The sequence below is a fragment of the Seriola aureovittata genome, chromosome 20, assembly GCF_021018895.1.
Source record: "Seriola aureovittata isolate HTS-2021-v1 ecotype China chromosome 20, ASM2101889v1, whole genome shotgun sequence".
NCBI classification, from domain to species: domain Eukaryota; kingdom Metazoa; phylum Chordata; class Actinopteri; order Carangiformes; family Carangidae; genus Seriola; species Seriola aureovittata.
Genome location: NC_079383.1, coordinates 21,836,878 through 21,854,757, shown reverse-complemented (window position 1 = coordinate 21,854,757; position 17,880 = coordinate 21,836,878). Strand labels below are relative to the sequence as shown.

At 43.5% G+C, this 17,880-nt stretch overlaps 2 protein-coding genes and 1 long non-coding RNA gene across 5 annotated transcripts; 1 reads left to right on the top strand and 2 right to left on the bottom strand.

Moving 5' to 3' along the window:
* Nucleotides 1–11: 11 nt before the first annotated feature.
* Nucleotides 12–13,772, top strand: lrrc31 (leucine rich repeat containing 31). 2 transcript variants are annotated; one of them, XM_056365064.1, is made up of 10 exons: nucleotides 12–261; nucleotides 939–1,130; nucleotides 1,428–1,568; nucleotides 1,661–1,828; nucleotides 2,117–2,281; nucleotides 2,690–2,872; nucleotides 3,493–3,660; nucleotides 3,766–3,930; nucleotides 4,164–4,319; nucleotides 13,399–13,772. In XM_056365064.1, exons 1-10 carry the CDS (start codon nucleotides 249–251, stop codon nucleotides 13,770–13,772), a joined length of 1,725 nt encoding a protein of 574 aa, XP_056221039.1. In that variant the 5' UTR covers nucleotides 12–248. The 2 variants fall into 2 exon arrangements, with proteins under 2 accessions (XP_056221039.1, XP_056221038.1); XM_056365063.1 differs by lacking the exon at nucleotides 12–261 and having other exon boundaries at nucleotides 567–1,130.
* LOC130161661 (uncharacterized) lies at nucleotides 1,735–5,655 on the bottom strand. The gene is made up of 4 exons (XR_008826186.1): nucleotides 5,317–5,655; nucleotides 4,181–4,315; nucleotides 2,672–2,896; nucleotides 1,735–1,834 (listed from the first exon to the last, which is right to left on the bottom strand). It is a non-coding gene; the product is annotated as an uncharacterized LOC130161661 (long non-coding RNA).
* On the bottom strand, nucleotides 13,683–17,785 carry lrrc34 (leucine rich repeat containing 34). 2 transcript variants are annotated; one of them, XM_056365066.1, is made up of 11 exons: nucleotides 17,690–17,785; nucleotides 17,144–17,253; nucleotides 16,999–17,063; nucleotides 16,733–16,819; nucleotides 16,367–16,495; nucleotides 16,090–16,185; nucleotides 15,806–15,960; nucleotides 15,557–15,712; nucleotides 14,876–15,002; nucleotides 14,638–14,776; nucleotides 13,683–13,792 (listed from the first exon to the last, which is right to left on the bottom strand). In XM_056365066.1, exons 1-11 carry the CDS (start codon nucleotides 17,782–17,784, stop codon nucleotides 13,734–13,736), a joined length of 1,218 nt encoding a protein of 405 aa, XP_056221041.1. In that variant the 5' UTR covers nucleotide 17,785; the 3' UTR covers nucleotides 13,683–13,733. The 2 variants fall into 2 exon arrangements, with proteins under 2 accessions (XP_056221041.1, XP_056221040.1); XM_056365065.1 differs by lacking the exon at nucleotides 13,683–13,792 and having other exon boundaries at nucleotides 14,377–14,776.
* Nucleotides 17,786–17,880: the final 95 nt, after the last annotated feature.

Below are 17,880 nucleotides of genomic sequence, written 5' to 3'. Positions count from 1 at the left end.
CATGACGTCACCCAGGTGTCAACGTGAGACCCGAGCGGAGTTAGTTAGTTACTTTACATAAGGCTGAATCAGTTATTAAAAGCTGCAGATATGATTTAAGGAATGCGGACATTACAAAGACCTTTATTTTTTTATCTTTTCATTTTCACGAATCAAAACAAACAACACGTGAACGCCTCTCCGTGACGACTGATTATAAAAACACTGGAGTTTCTTTATTTTCTCATCATCTCTGTCCTGGTGAGCGCATGGAGTCTACAGGTAAGACGACTGCTGCAGGTGAGTGCAGTAAAGATCAATCTGTTTTACTGGTTTTACTGCAGTAATGTGCAGGACTGCAACAGTACAGTGATTTCTGTCCTGGAGGTTCTACAGGCTGATTCCTCCGTGGAAGAAATAAATTGATTATCGATCTGTCATTTATCACTTTAACCTTCCTAACTGACTGTAAACTTCTGTAGAGCAAAAGAAAAACACTTTAAGGTTTAATCCCTTAAATGCTTTTACTTTGTCCAATATGGTTAATTATTAAATATTAAACTTTTAATTGTGACTTTTTTCAGCTGTTTATTCATGGAGAATCTCTTATTGTAGTTAAGAAACTTTTATTATAATTTACAATACATAATATACATAATTACAAAATTGTTATCTCTTACACCTCCCAGTTATTCTTTTGTTTCTCAAGCTCATATTGTCAGTAACAACAACGATTAAAGGGTCATTTATTGGACTATAATTTAACATTCATAACCCTGTAAACATGCACATAGATTCACACTTACAAAATCCTTGCATCATAACATTTATAATAAATTAATCTTTGTTTTAACGGTGAAATTAAGAAGATTTAAAGGATGAGATGTTTTTGGTTCATAGTGTCACTTCATTAAAATTTCAGTTGATTGACCTCTTGTTTTGTGTCTGTCCTTGGTCAGATGGTCAGCGTGGGCGGGATGGCGGCAGCCAGAGACGCTCACCTCTCGACGTCATCATGAGCCAGATCCGTCGGAAGCGCACGGCCTCGGACAGGAGGCCGCTGGGACGCTTCCTGTCCCGAGGCTCGGACCGGACGGGGATCCCTGAGGACGGAGAGACGGAGGGCAGAGAGGAGAGAGGACAGAGCTCAGGTTTGTTTCCTGTTGTCCACTCTTTCTGGTGGTGTCAGTCGAGATGAGATTACCAGGTTAAAATCTCAGATCTAAACTTTCCTTTGACTTCACATTAGATCTTTAAGTGCGTGTGGTAAAATATCACTTTTTCTTTTTGTGAACTGATCCTTTAACATTGTTCATGCTTTTGAAAATGATGACTGAACTACAGAAGCAAATGTTTAGGTGTTTAACAGTCTCCTAAAGGTAAGAATGAAAGAATCGGGTGCAGAGGGCTGTATAAAGTTCGTGCATGTGTGTGTTTGTGTGTTTCAGGCGTCACAGAGGCGGAGAGTGAGCGAGATGTGGGCTGGGGTCGAGTGTGTGTTTTCCTGCAGAAGCTGGGGAAGAAGGCCGACAGCAGGAGCCTCAGTCTGGCTCACTGTGATCTAACTGCTACAGATCTACTGGAGCTAGGTGCACGCACACACGCGCACACACATTCACCCACTCACACATTCACACACTCACACACACTCATGTGATTTCTTCTCCTCTGCCCCCCGAAGCGACGCTGCTCCAGTTGCTCCCTCAGCTGGAGGAAGTGAACGTCTCCTGGAACGAGCTGATTGGTGGATGTCTGAAAGCGCTGACCTCTCACCTCCATCATGTGGGCGGGATCAGGACGCTGAGGCTCTGCAGCTGCAGGCTGAACGCTGATGACATCACTGCACTGGGTGGGACTAAAGACTTCATATTATTATTATTATTATTATTATTATTAGTATTATTATTATTATTATTATTATTATCATCATTTAAAATAACAGACTGAGTTCATGCATCAAGATGCTTTTGGAGTTATTTTGTTTTCAAAGGTGAAACATTCATGAAATCCTGATCGCTTAAGATGTTTTAATTTCACACGTCATAAATGAGTTTTCTCTCAGACTCTTTAGCTCTTACTGCTAAAGAAACTAAAATATATCGCTCCTAATTTTCAGTTCTGTGTGATTTCTTTTTAGGTAACGCTCTCGACTGCGTCCCTCTTTTGGAAGTCTTGGATTTGTCCTGGAACAGCGGCATCGGGGACGGAGGCTTGCAAGGCCTTCTGGGTAACCTTCAACCACCACTGAGGGAGATTCACCTGGTGGCCTGTCAGCTCTCTGCAGCTGATGCTACTGCTCTGGGTAATAAAACCAACCTCTTTTCACTTATTTATTCATTAAACAGAAGAAGTTATTAGATAACATCTCCTGTCTAATGTAATTCTATTTCAAGTAGCTGTTTTTCCTATATTTCCCATAATGCCACAGGAGCACATCCAGGGAAAGTGAGGGATATAACAGCGTGTTATAATCATGTGTAGCTGCAGTGTTTATGGTTCATTTAATTCTCTCTGTATGATCATTCAACTCTACTGCTACATGGCAGCTGTATTTGTGTTCAGTTATGTGACATAAACAAAATAAAAACTACAAAACAGACTCAAAACAGACTTTAAAGTATAAGCAGGTTTATAAAGCTTCTTCGTCAAAGCTTATTAAACTTCATTACATCGTCTCTGTCTGCTGTCTTACTGTTGTCTGTCCTCTCAGGAGGAACAGTGTCTGCTCTGCCTGGACTCAGCGTGCTGGACGTCTCCTGTAACCCTCAGCTCGCACAGGAAGTGGACGATGGTGGCTTCAGGGAACTGGCCACGTCTCTCTCTCACGCCGCCTCCCTCACTGTGCTGCGGTTACAGGCCTGCGGTCTGATGACGGACTGCCTCCAGACTCTCGGTAGGAGATCTGCTGCTGGTGAAACTGTAAACACAGGCTGTATGAGATGAATGAGATGATGGTGAAAGCACAGTTGGGGTTATAGTATTGTATATAATATACTAATTATATTTATCATGGAGTTCATATTTTCCTTCCCGTTTGTCTGTTAGTCATAATATTTAAAAAATTACAAAATGGATTTCAATGATGTTCGGAGCAAACTTCCTCCATGCAGAGAAGAAGAATTGGTTTGTTTTTGGTGTAGATAGCGCCACCATGTGGCTATTTATAAACCGCTTTACCTTCTGGCTAATTCCTGTTTTATTTTCCCGGATCATCTTCATTCTGAGGGTGACTGAGTTTCTTCTGCTCAGGATGAGGTGGTTTTCATGCTCTGTGTGTTTGTCTGTATCTATTTTATTTCTACTGTTTTATCACCTAAAAATGTGAATTCAACAAATTTCATTCAATCAAATAACGGTTTGCAACAAACATAGATGAGCCAGAAAAATAGATTTCTGATATTCTATAAATAATTAGTTGTCCAGTTCCTGTAAGTGACGCCTTTTTCTTATGACTTGACAATATCTTTTTAAATAATTAATGAAATGATCCTCCCTCGTCCCACTGTCCTGCAGGTGGTTCGCTCCGCTGCCTCCCCTCAATGCGAGAGTTGGACTTGTCCTGTAACAAAAATCTAGCTGGAGGACTGAACCAGCTCACCCTCCACCTGGCTCACCTCACACACCTGGAGAGCCTTGACCTTCACCTGTGCTGTCTCACACACACCGACCTTGAGGCCCTGGGTGAGTGAGTGTGTGTGTGTGTGTGTATGTATTAATATATTAATCTGAACCCTCAGGTGAACTGATATGAGAGGCTGTAGCAGTCATGTGACTCCTTGTTTTCAGTCCAGGTGCTCCCCTCTCTGACAGCGCTGACGGAGCTCGACGTGTCGTCCAATAAGGAGGCAGGAGGCATCGTTCACCCGCTGGTCTCTGCCCTCCCTCTGACACAGATGAGGCGTCTGCCGCTCAACAGCTGCAGCCTCAGTGAGGAGTCGCTCACTGCTCTGGGTAAAGCTGATCCTCGTACTACAACTACCACCAGTACTACAGTCACTACTTGTACTGGTACTACGGTCACCAGTACAGCTGCTGCTCCTGCTGCCTCCACTTTATCTGTACTTTGGAGCCTGAGTTCATGAGCTTGTTACATACAGGTGACCCCCGCGAAAAAATACCAGCAAAAATTTAATTTTTGTGTGTGTGTGTGTGTGTGTGTGTGTGTGTGTGTGTGTGTGTGTCAGCCCTGGCCGTGCCTTACCTCCGCAGCGTGGATGTTTCCTGGTGTAAGGTGGTCAGCGGTCGCTCGGCTCTGCTCCTGGACGCTTTGCAGTCATCAGTCCTCCTGGAGCTTCACCTCAGCAGCTGTGAGCTCTGCACTGAAGACCTGCGTCACCTAGGTAACAGACAGACGACTTCTACTCACTAACTCTGGGTTGCGAATTCCAATACGTCACAACGCAGCAAGCCCCGCCCATTTCAATAATGCCACTATGACGCCACAACACAGAACCTCCTTTCATTTACATGACGTCATGTTGACGTCACAGAATCGGTGAAACCGAGTTTGTAAATAGAAGTAGTTTTCTCTCTCTTCAGTACAGCTGCTCTCCCTCAGGGGAGCGGTGGCAGAGGGCTCTGGTAGCCGGGTGAGCGCAAGGTCTCGGTCTCTAGGGACGGCGACCGAGATGCCCACACGCACAAGGCTGCGGTGGTGGCCCCGTGAATCTGGAACTGGACGTTGCAAGCTTAAGTTTGCCGTGCGGCTCTCCCTGTGATTGAGCTGCTGCCGACCAAGTGGGGCAGCGACATCCGACCTCCAGAGCCCTCAGCGAGTGGGAGAGCGAGTGGGTGTGTGAGTGCGTGTGTGAGTGTGTAAGTGTGTGAGTGAGAGAGCGAGTGGATGTGTGAGTGCGTGAGTGAGTGTGAATGAATGAGAGAGTGAATGTGCCAAAACAAACATGAATATTGAGCATCCAGCACCAGGATGACTGAAATGGAAATCGGTCATCACGGTGTCAATTCATGTTAAACTGTGAAACGTCTTCACAGTTTAACATGAATGTGAAGCTGGAACATTGTTGTTCGTTTACAAAAGGCCCACACCGTGAACACAACCCCCACATCCCACCTCCCCTCACCGTCCTGTAGACAGTCAGGCGGTACATTTAACCGTGATATTCAGTGCGTCACTCCCTCTCCTGTGATATTACTTTTATACAACAGTTCTACGGACGCCACATTAGTTAAATGACGAACAACAGATTATGATTTGTTTTTGTTTTTTTTGTTTTGTTTGTTTGTTTGTTTGATCATTTTGGCTACGACAACACAAATAGTTCCGACACTGGACTGGCACAGGACCGTTGCTAGCTAGCTAATTTGTGTACACGTTACCTCAGGAGTGCGCTGAAGTATCCAGACTTCTTCCCTTCATCCTCTTCTGGCCACCATACTTCATTTAATCCAAATATTATTTCTGGAAATATTTTCATCTTTGCTAAGTTTTTTTTTTTACAATCTAAGACAGATAACGACCGTTAAGGTAACGCTAATTAACGGTTAAAAGAACACCGGTGAAGCGGAGTGATACAATAAGTTAAAAGTCCCAGTGCTGTTGTATGAAGGAATACCTCTCGTCCAATCAAATTACGTGGTTGGAACTAACTGTTGAATCATGAGTGGTAACACAATCACAGGTGATGCAGTCACACTGAACACAAGGTTAAAGTTGATGATTTGTTTCCTGTTTTCTTCTTTTTTGTGTTGTTCATCATTAAATGAAGAAACATCTTCTTGTGAACATGAGCTTGTGCTCGAACTTTATTAAGATACCTGCTTCTCTGTGTACATCCTAAATCCTCTAGTTCCTTCTTTATCGTGTGTTCCCGTTTTACTAAACGCACCACACTGTCTAATACATAGCTCCCTCTACTGGTTATCTATGTTATTACACCTGACTCACTTACTATCAGCACATCCCCCTTTCTTTGAGGCAATGAACAATAGAACACATTATAACTAAACACATATTTCCTTATTTCCATGAGTCATATCAACATCAAAACGTCAACATCACAACATCTTTCTTAGCTTGCATCTGTTGAACATTTCAGAACACTTTCCTGTGTCACTAATCTCTTTTATACAAATACACACATTTCAAAGAACATGAATCATGTTTACACATAACAATTCACTGATTTACAAATCAAGTCTAACTGGTCTTTTGATTTGACGCTCAGATCTCCTCAATGCAGGCAATTCTGCAGAAGCGATACTTGTCTCTGTCTGCACATGTCCATCTGATTTCAGCTCAGGCACTCTGTCTGCATGTGACACAGCATCGTTTCCATCTGCACCATCACACCGTGTCTCCTGAAAAGTCTCTTTGGTTTTCAGAAGGTTGCGACGGTTCCTTCTGAGTATGTGTCCTTCCTCAGTTCTCACTTCATACGACCTCGGTCCTACTTCCTGAAGAACAGTAGCTTTTCTGTTCCAAACATTCTGGTCTTGGATTCTCACCACATCATCCTTTGCAAGTGGTTTGAGAACTTTAGTTGACTTGTCGTAACACTGCTTTTGCTTCCATTTCAGATTCTCCATTTTTGTCTGAATCTCTTTACTCTGCTTTACTTCTGTGTAGCAGGGCAGGGTTGTGCGTAGCTTGCGACCCATCAACAGTTCTGCTGGGGATAAACCGCAGTCAAGAGGAGCAGTCCTGTAGCTCAGCAGAGCTAAATAAGGATCTGACTTACTGTCTGTAGCCTTCCTCAGAAGCTGCTTGATGATGTGCACCCCTTTCTCAGCTTTACCATTTGCCTGTGCATGCTGAGGACTGGATGTGACATGGTGAAAACCATATTGTTTTGCAAACTGCAGCCATTCCCTGCAGTTGTAACAAGGACCATTGTCACTAACTACAGTCTCTGGTATTCCATGCCTTGCGAAGATTGACTTGATATGTGTGATGACATTGTTGGCAGTTGCATTTGTGAGCAGAGCAATTTCAGGGAAATTTGAATAATAGTCTATTACCAACACATAGTCTTTCCCATTGTAATGAAACAAATCTGTTCCTACTTTCTTCCAGGGTACAGTGGGAAGATCAGGAATCATCATGGGCTCCCTTGCCTGTTTGCTCTGATGTCTCTTGCATGTTTCACACTGTCCAATCATGTTTTCAATGTCCTTGTTCATACCCGGCCAGTACACAGTGTCTCTTGCTCTCCTTTTGCACTTTTCTATTCCAAGGTGTCCCTCATGTATCCTGTGTAATATATCCGGTCTCAGGCTGTGTGGAATTATAATCCTGTTGTCTCTCAACAAGAGTCCATTAGCCACACTTAGCTCTGACCTGACATGATAATATTTTGGACAGGACCCTTTTGTCCAGCCACTGTGGATGAGTTCCATCACTGTTTGTAGCTCCTTATCTTTAGCTGTCTCTTCTCTTATCCGTTTGGATTTTTCATCAGTCACTGGAAGAGACTCGACTATCATGTTAACGTGACTTTCTACTTCTTTTTCTGTGGAGCTTGTGTGACTCATCTCTGGCGCTCGTGAAAGTGCATCTGCTAACACTAGGTGTTTGCCTGGCGTGTATATCAACTCGAAATCATACCTCTGCATTTTCATGATGAGGCGCTGGATCCTCGGCGACATATCATTCAGATTTTTTTTTATTATTGACACAAGGGGGCGATGATCTGTCTCAACTGTGAAGGTGGGAAGGCCGTATACATAGCAGTGAAATATCTCCAGTCCATAAGCCAGTCCAAGACATTCTTTCTCGATTTGGGCATATCTGGCTTCAGTCTGAGTCATAGATCTGGATGCATATGCAACTGGCTTCCAACTTTCTCCTTCAGCTTGAAGCAATACTGCACCAAGCCCGTCCTTCGATGCATCTGTAGAAACCTTCAGTTTCTTGGTTGAGTCATAATATGCAAGCACAGGGGCAGTTGTCAGAGTGGTCTTTAGAGCATTCCATTCCTGCTCATTTCTCTGTGTCCACTTGAAGTCTGTGGAATCATGGAGTAGCTCTCTTAGTGCTGACGTTCTCACTGACAGGTTGGGAATGAACTTTCCGATGAAGTTTATCATCCCCATCACTCTGAGCACACCTTTCTTGTCTGTGGGGCGTTGCATGCTAAGGATGGCTTTTATCTTTCTTTCATCTGGCTCTACACCTCGAGCAGACAGTTTGTCCCCCAAGAATGTTACCTCATGTACACCAAAATGACATTTAGAACGGTTTAGCTTTAGGCCATTTTCACGTACTCTTTGCAGCACTTTTGTTAGTCTTTTGTTATGTTCCTGTAAGGTGGAGCCCCAGATCACTACATCATCAACATAACAACGGACCCCTTCTAAACCCTCTAACATGTTGTCCATGGCACGATGAAAAATTTCAGAGGCTGAGATTATGCCAAATGGCATTCTGAGAAATCTGTATCTTCCATAGGGTGTGTTGAAAGTGCAGTACCTTGAACTTTCGTCATCCAGCTTAATTTGCCAGAATCCCTGCGCTGCATCTAGCTTTGAGAAGTATTTGGCTCCAGCCATCTCACTTGCAATTTCCTCCCGCTTTGGAATCTGGTAGTGCTCGCGTTTGATGTTTTGGTTTAAATCACCAGGGTCCATGCATATCCTCAGTTCTTTGTTTTTGTTCTTCTTGTCCACACAGACCATTGAGTTCACCCACTCGGTTGGTTCTTCCACTTTCGTGATGACCTTTAACTGAGACATTCTGTCCAGTTCCTTTTTTAGGCGCTCCCGAAGTGGAGCTGGAACTCTCCGTGGTGCATGGATTACTGGTTTTGCATCCTCTTTTAGTTGGATTTTGTATGTGTATGGTAGGCATCCCAATCCATTGAAAACATCTTGATAACACTGCACTATGTTGTCAACTGTGCCTGTCTGTGTGCTTACTGCTTCTGAGCAGTTGATGTGGTAAACTCTCCTCACCAGATTTAGTTTCTTTGAGGTTATCCCACCTAGCAGCGACTCACGGCCCTCAGGAACAATGGAAAACAGTACATTATAGTCTTTGTTCTTTACTGTGACTTTGAGTCTGCACTGTCCTCTGCTTTTGATGTCCTTTCCGTTGTAGTCTTTCAGTGGCACTCTTTCCCTAATTATTTTGGGTTTTTTTTTCATGGCATTAATTTCTGTCATGCTGATCAGGTTTGCTTGTGCGCCTGTGTCAATCCTTAGTGCCACTAGAGCTCCATTTATTGGCAGTGATACAATCCATGTGTCTTCGTCTTCTGTTTGTCTGTCATTTTCCTTTGTGTTACTGTGCTCATTTTCAATATGGTCACATGACACCATCCCCACAAAGAAAGTCTCACTCAGGTTAGTTTCCTCAACTAGCCGCACTGATTTGGGTTTGCCTTTGGACAGACATTGTTTAGCAAAATGATTTTTTCCATTACATTTTGAACATCTTTTGCCATAAGCAGGGCACTGCCGGGGCTCATGTCTGCCACCACATCGTTTGCAGGAATATGTCGTGTCATCTGTGTTTCTCTTTTGTGGCAAATTCTTTTTTATCTTGTTTTTAACCACAGCTACTTTTGCATCATGCACTGTAATGACACTTTTTTGATCGAATGTATTTACGTGCTGCTGGGCTAGCTCATTTGCATGGCACAGTCTCTCTGCTTCGTCAAGAGTTAGCTTAGCCTCTCTTAGCAGCCTTTCCCTTGTCCGCCTATCATTGATCCCATACACAATTTGATCACGGATCATGGAGTCCTTTAGATCTCCAAAGTCACACGACTGTGCTTTCAATTTCAAGTCTGTCACAAAGCAATCAAAAGTCTCGTCTTGCTGTTGCATCCGCGAGCGGAACACGTACCTTTCATACACTGTGTTTTTCTGCGGAGAACAATGTGTACCGAATTTTTCCATCACTTTGTCGTACTTATCCCTGTCATCAGCTTCCTCAAACTCGAAAGTGTTGAAGACTTCTATGGCTTGGGGACCAGCTACCGTGAGTAGCAGCGCTATTTTCCTGGTGTCGGATTTAGAGTCCAGTCCGATGGCAGACATATACAGCTCGAACCGCTGCTTAAAAGACCGCCAATTGCCGTCGACATTTCCCACCAGCTTCAGTCCCTCCGGTGGCCTCAAAGTCTCCATTTCGAATGAAACTGATGCTCGTTGAATAATTCACTCCTGGTACCATGTGTTGTTCATCATTAAATGAAGAAACATCTTCTTGTGAACATGAGCTTGTGCTCGAACTTTATTAAGATACCTGCTTCTCTGTGTACATCCTAAATCCTCTAGTTCCTTCTTTATCGTGTGTTCCCGTTTTACTAAACGCACCACACTGTCTAATACATAGCTCCCTCTGCTGGTTATCTATGTTATTACACCTGACTCACTTACTATCAGCACATTTTTTACTTCTTTTTTTCTGAAACCTTTCCACCAAACAAACGTACGTTTGTCACGTGGGGTGGACAAACTACAGCATAATCAAGTCATGTGATAATATAACATATAGATGCAGGTTAATTCATGTTTTATAGTAATTATTATTATTTTGTTCCTCATAGAATCAGCCAACATGTACAGTGTTTCCTCAGACCAGATGATCCAGATGTTTGCTTCCTGATTCCAGTGATTTAAACAGCTGTACCTCTTAATTAGGCTTTTTGAACAATTAATAATCCATCAGTCAAAAAGTACTGATTAACTTTGGGGGTCATCACTGTTGTGAGGCGTTTAGGTGTACGAGGACTAAAATAAAACTTTGTTCTCAGGCCACAAAGTCGATTTTTTTGTTCTTCCTATAAGTTAAATATGGTGTTATATTAAATGTGGAAGAAATACTCAAATCTTTAAAGTAGTTCTACCAAAGTGGAAAAATGTTGAGTAACAAAACAAGCTGGAAAAATATGACAAAACAAAAACAGTTTAATTTTACTGTCAGGTGAAAACAGCAGTTTGATTAACTCTGGTCTGCGAATTCCAACACGTCACAACGCAGCAAGCCCCGCCCATTTCAATAATGCCACTCTGACGCCACAACACAGAACCTCCTTTCATTTACATGACGTCACGTTGACGTCACAGAATCGGTGAAACCGAGTTAGTAAATAGAAGTAGTTTTCTCTCTCTTCAGTACAGCTGCTCTCCCTCAGGGGAGCGGTGGCAGAGGGCTCTGGTAGCCGGGTGAGCGCAAGGTCTCGGTCTCTAGGGACGGCGACCGAGATGCCCACACGCACAAGGCTGCGGTGGTGGCCCCGTGAATCTGGAACTGGACGTTGCAAGCTTAAGTTTGCCGTGCGGCTCTCCCTGTGATTGAGTTGCTGCCGACCAAGTGGGGCAGCGACATCCGACCTCCAGAGCCCTCAGCGAGTGAGAGAGCGAGTGGGTGTGTGAGTGCGTGTGTGAGTGTGTAAGTGTGTGAGTGAGAGAGCGAGTGCATGTGTGAGTGTGTGAGTGAGTGTGAATGAGTGTGAATGAGTGAGAGAGTGAATGTGCCAAAACAAACATGAATATTGAGCATCCAGCACCAGGATGACTGAAAGTGAATCGGTCATCACGGTGTCAATTCATGTTAAACTGTGAAACGTCTTCACAGTTTAACATGAATGTGAAGCTGGAACATTGTTGTTCGTTTACAAAAGGCCCACACCGTGAACACAACCCCCACATCCCACCTCCCCTCACCGTCCTGTAGACAGTCAGGCGGTACATTTAACCGTGATATTCAGTGCGTCACTCCCTCTCCTGTGATATTACTTTTATACAACAGTTCTACGGACGCCACATTAGTTAAATGACGAACAACAGATTATGATTTGTTTTGGGGTTTTTTTGTTTTGTTTGTTTGTTTGTTTGATCATTTTGGCTACGACAACACAAATAGTTCCGACACTGGACTGGCACAGGACCGTTGCTAGCTAGCTAATTTGTGTACACGTTACCTCAGGAGTGTGCTGAAGTATCCAGACTTCTTCCCTTCATCCTCTTCTGGCCACCATACTTCATTTAATCCAAATATTATTTCTGGAAATATTTTCATCTTTGCTAAGTTTTTTTTTTACAATCTAAGACAGATAACGACCGTTAAGGTAACGCTAATTAACGGTTAAAAGAACACCGGTGAAGCGGAGTGATACAATAAGTTAAAAGTCCCAGTGCTGTTGTATGAAGGAACACCTCTCGTCCAATCAAATTACGTGGTCGGAACTAACTGTTGAATCATGAGTGGTAACACAATCACAGGTGATGCAGTCACACTGAACACAAGGTTAAAGTTGATGATTTGGTTCCTGTTTTCTTCTTTTTTGCTTCTTTTTTTCTGAAACTTTTCCACCAAACAAACGTGCGTTCGTCACGTAGGGTGGACAAACTACAGCATAATCAAGTCATGTGATAATATAACATATAGATGCAGGTTAATTCATGTTTTATAGTAATTATTATTATTTTGTTCCCCATAGAATCAGCCAACATGTACAGTGTTTCCTCAGACCAGCTGATCCAGATGTTTGCTTCCTGATTCCAGTGATTTAAACAGCTGTACCTCTTAATTAGGCTTTTTCAACAATTAATAATCCATCAGTCAAAAAGTACTGATTAACTTTGGGGGTCATCACTGTTGTGAGGCGTTTAGGTGTACGAGGACTAAAATAAAACTTTGTTCTCAGGCCACAAAGTCGATTTTTTTTGTTCTTCCTATAAGTTAAATATGGTGTTATATTAAATGTGGAAGAAATACTCAAATCTTTAAAGTAGTTCTACCAAAGTGGAAAAATGTTGAGTAGCAAAACAAGCTGGAAAAATATGACAAAACAAAAACAGTTTAATTTTACTGTCAGGTGAAAACAGCAGTTTGATTAACTCTGGTCTGCGAATTCCAACACGTCACAACGCAGCAAGCCCCGCCCATTTCAATAATGCCACTCTGACGCCACAACACAGAACCTCCTTTCATTTACATGACGTCACGTTGACGTCACAGAATCGGTGAAACCGAGTTAGTAAATAGAAGTAGTTTTCTCTCTCTTCAGTACAGCTGCTCTCCCTCAGGGGAGCGGTGGCAGAGGGCTCTGGTAGCCGGGTGAGCGCAAGGTCTCGGTCTCTAGGGACGGCGACCGAGATGCCCACACGCACAAGGCTGCGGTGGTGGCCCCGTGAATCTGGAACTGGACGTTGCAAGCTTAAGTTTGCCGTGCGGCTCTCCCTGTGATTGAGCTGCTGCCGACCAAGTGGGGCAGCGACATCCGACCTCCAGAGCCCTCAGCGAGTGGGAGAGCGAGTGCGTGTGTGAGTGTGTAAGTGTGTGAGTGAGAGAGCGAGTGCATGTGTGAGTGTGTGAATGAGTGAGAGAGTGAATGTGCCAAAACAAACATGAATATCGAGCATCCAGCACCAGGATGACTGAACGTGACTCGGTCATCACGGTGTCAGTTCATGTTAAACTGCTTTCTCCTCTGTCTGTGTCCTGTGCAGCTGCAGTGTGCAGACGTGGTTGTCTGTCGTCTCTCCGGGTTCTGGATCTCTCCTACAACGGCTCTGTGGGTGACGACGGCTGGTCGGCCCTGTTTGCAGCGGGAGGCCTGGGCTCTCTGGAGGACCTCGACCTCAGCCTGCGACCTTCGACCTCCGCCTCCCTCTCGGCCTGGCTCCCGGCGCTGCTCTGCGCTCTGCCTCGGCTGCCGGCGCTGACCCGGCTGGCCGTGCGGCGGTGGACGATGGGCTCTCAGGACCGAGAGCAGCTGAACCACAGCCTGAGGAAGAGGAGCGTCCTGCTGGAGTGGGATCCCGACATTGAAGACGCGGCATCATCATGCAAGACGACCAATCACGAGAGCCCAGAGGAGTAGGCACCAAAGATGAAGGACGTCTGAAGAATCAAAACATTTCCAGCTCTCATTTATTGCACCTACGAGATTTCACCAGAGCAAAAGTAAAATGCCTTGTAAATAATCAATTATAGTTATTAATTTTGTGATTTTTTTTTTGGTTCAATACAACAAGATATGAATCTGATTAAGGCGTCTTCTCAGGTCTGGAGCGATATAAGGAATATTTTTTATTCTCACAACTTGAATCTTTTTCAAATTGGCCAAAAGATTTTTTTTTAAAAGTCTCATTGAGTCTCATTGAGAATCTACAGCCAGAAGTTGAACTGACAGGAATGTCATTAGTCGGGCAGGTGTTGTGGTTATAAGATTTCTGCTGTTTCCATGGCAAACACGTGGTAGTTTCTAGTAGATATTGAATCACTGCTGAGATTTAGAAATGCACTTACTGAATACTTGAACTATTTCAGATGCACACACAATGTATTTTCACGTGCTTAAATCCTTACAGTTCATATCATTCACCCTTAAATCTCATTACACATTTAAATGTAAAACAGAAGGATCTCGGGATGCAGATGTTGATTTTGGATTCACCTTTGATTAAAGAAAAAGAATCATAGGCAACAGTTTATTTACCTTTATTGTTCAGAAGCTTCATGACTTCTTTTGTCATATTTGCATCATTTATTCTGTTCTTTTGATGCTTGTACAGGTGTTGGTGGGTGTGTCTGACTGTTCTGACTGTCTCTGTGTGTTGGGTGTGTTGTAAGAAGTTAATGAGCTCAGTACGGCTGCAGAGGAACGAGCTGCTGGTTCTCAATGAGCCGTGCAGAGGTGGAGTCTGGCCCGGCAGCGGGGTTTGAGTCGGAGTGTGTTTCTGTACCAGAACAGTCTGTGCTGTGATAATGTCTCCTCAAATTCTGGAAGACCTCGGCGAGAAACACCCGACCGTCCACCTCGTACGCGCTGACGTCTGTGTGCTGCGGCAGCAGGCGGCCGCTGGATATCAGCTCTCTGAAGGCCTGAGGGAAGCAGCTCATCTGAATCTGTTGCAGCTCAGGAGGACAGCATGTGTATAACCATAGTGTGTGTGTGTGTGTGTGTGTGTGTGTGTGTGTTACCTGGCAGACAGGCTCTTCCAGTAGGTTTCCCCAGATGTAGACGTGCGTCAGAGTTGTGTTAGTTTTCATAGCCTGAGTCAAAGACAGCAGACCCTCCGTCCTGATGTTGTTACTGTTGACAGACAACCTGACAGACAAAGACAGACTGAGTCATTCATTTAAAACAATGGTTCTTAATCTGGGGGCCGGGACCCACCAAGGGGTCTCAAAATAACTCTGAGGGGCCACAAGAGGGTTATTTTATTTATTTTCACTCACTCACTCACTTTTGATTTTCTTTAATTCTAATCTTAATTTTAATTTATTTTTGTGGAGCCTGGCTTTCCTAGTGATCGAGATCTGCTGCCAACCACGGGGCTGTGGGATCCGGACTTCCAGAGCTTTCAATGAGTGAAAAACAACATAAAATAAAATAAAATCAGCATTGTTGAATATTCAGATGAGAAAATTGACACAGAAACAAACTAAATTAAAAAAAGATACTTTCTCACTGCCTATAACCCACGACCCACGAGGAAACACTGATTCATTTTAAAGGGGTCAGAAGCTGTGAACCCACTGCCCTCGACCACCAGAACATTTACTGAATAAAAATAAAATGTTTAGATAAAACAGGTTTAAATGTCCGAGGGTGAAACGTCACTGTAACTTCTAACGTTTTCCTGAGTGTGTCAGACTCACTCCTTCAGGGCGCAGCGTGGCCAGGTGATGGCTTCACTCAGGTACGCAGCGCCCTCATCTTCAATCCGATTGGACGACAGATCTATGATCTCCAGGGTCGGGTTCTGCTTCAGCACCTCGGCGAGATGGTGCACGCCGTCACGAGTCACACGGTTGCTACAGACAACAAAGACGAGGTGAGGTACCTCAGCAGCACCCACAGTATGAATTTGAACCACGCGGCATTTTGTTTGATGATGTCATTCCTACCAGCGCAAGTCCAGGTACCGCAGGCTGTGGTTGAGCCTCAGGCCTTCGCTCAGCCTCTCCATCCCGGTGTCGGTCATCCCCATCTTCCCCAGGTGCAGCTCCACCAGGCTGCTGTTCACAGCCAGCATCTCAGAGCAGTGCACCGCCCACCCCTCCTGAGAGACAGAGGCTCAGGTTACAGTCGTACATCTGTCAGCTGATACTGACCTTGTATTATAAATCAAATATGAAGGACAGAGACACTCAGAACTAATACATCAGTGTGATGCTCTGTGTGTCTGTACCTGGTGGCTGAAGAGCAGCGGCCGGCTGATATCAACAGAGCGAAGACTCTTGTTGCTTTTCAACACGATGGTGAACGCGATCACACTCTGAGTGGCCTTCAGGGACAGAGGAAAGGTCAGACAAACCAGCTTCTGATTGGACTGTGACAATATAACCTTCTACTTGTTTGGTTATAGAATAATCTAAACACTCTGCTGCTTCACAAAGTAAAAAAAAACAGACAGTGAGGTGACATTAAAACCATCATCAGTGGCCAACAGTGCTATGTGTGTTTACCAGGTCACAGTCAGCCAGCTCCAGCTCCTGCAGGCTGTTGTTCACCTGCAGCATGCTGGCCAGGTGCATGGCTCCCCTGTTCCCGATCTTATTACCTGACAGCCTGAGGGAGAGCAAGGTGCGGTTACACTGCAGAGAGAGAGAGAGAAAAATCATTACCCTTCAGACATTAGACATTTAAAATCTTAAGGGTCTTAATCCACCATTCAAAATAGTTCCCAATAAATTTAAATGATAAAATCCCCTTGTTTGTCTGATAGAAACTATGTCTGGTATTCATGGTATTTCCTGACAATAAGAAATATATAAAAATAAGTAAGTGTAAGTTTACGTTAGCATGTGCATGTATGACAGATAGAAATGAACCTGCAGGCTCTTGCTGAGGATTTCAGCTCTGTCTGTCAGGATGTTGTTGAACTTCAGGTCCAAACAGCGCAGAGCTGAGTTCTCCTCCTGCTCAGTGAAAACACACAGTTTAACATAAACTACAACTGCAACATGAATAACATGAAAATATTTTCCTCCTTTTGTTTGTTTTTAATCTTTAACATCCATGGACTGTGCATGAAAAGTAAAATGAGACTATGAGCTGTTACTTATTTAAAATCAATTAAATATCCCCCATGATCTACCTGTAAGAGGCCGGCCAGGTGTCCAACCCCTTCATCTGTGATGTTATTGTACCTCACATCAAGACCTGTCCATATACAAAGAACAAAGTTTTAAAATAGTTTAAATATCCTAGTTAAGGTGGTCACCTGAACCAGGACTGCTCACCTGTCACACACTTGTTTTTCAGACATTTACAGACAATGAAAACGTCTTCATCGTTGAGTCTTTGAACGCGTCTCAGTCGGTTGTTTCCTGCCAGTTTCAAGGTGAAATTCCTGCCAAACACGAAACAGAATTTAACTGATTTACATTTGTAAAAACTAATTCTAATTACTAAAAACTCTAAAACTAAGTCTAGTTTTACACGCCTACTGTCCCAGATTTAGATGAAATACAATAAGTTGTTAATCAAACATTTTCTACTTTAATTTACTTGGCACAAGTTCTTGTAAGTGCATAAGAATAATTTTGATTAATTAAATACTTTAATTGTAATAATTTAGTCCGGTGTTTTCTGGGAAAGAAATACTTTTAAAGAAACGAATTAGAAAATGCTAAATTTGGAAAAAGCCCTCATACTCGACTAGCCTACATTTTTCTTCACTTTCACTCGTAAGACTCGGGAATTCAGGAGTTTTACTTATTTAATAAACAACGTATAAATACCTAATCTTCATATTTAGTTATTTTAATGTACAGATAACTACTCACTCCGTCAGCGTCGTCTTCTCTAAAACTTCTACAATAAGTGGATTTATTTTTATCTCTTGCTCTGCGCAGAGAGATTCGTAAAACTCGCGAGCCATCTTTATTATTGTAACGTATGAGTTGCTACGGCAACAAGGGGGGACGGCGTCTCGCAAGGGACAAAAGACAAAAGCAATTTTTTAAAACAGTAGTAA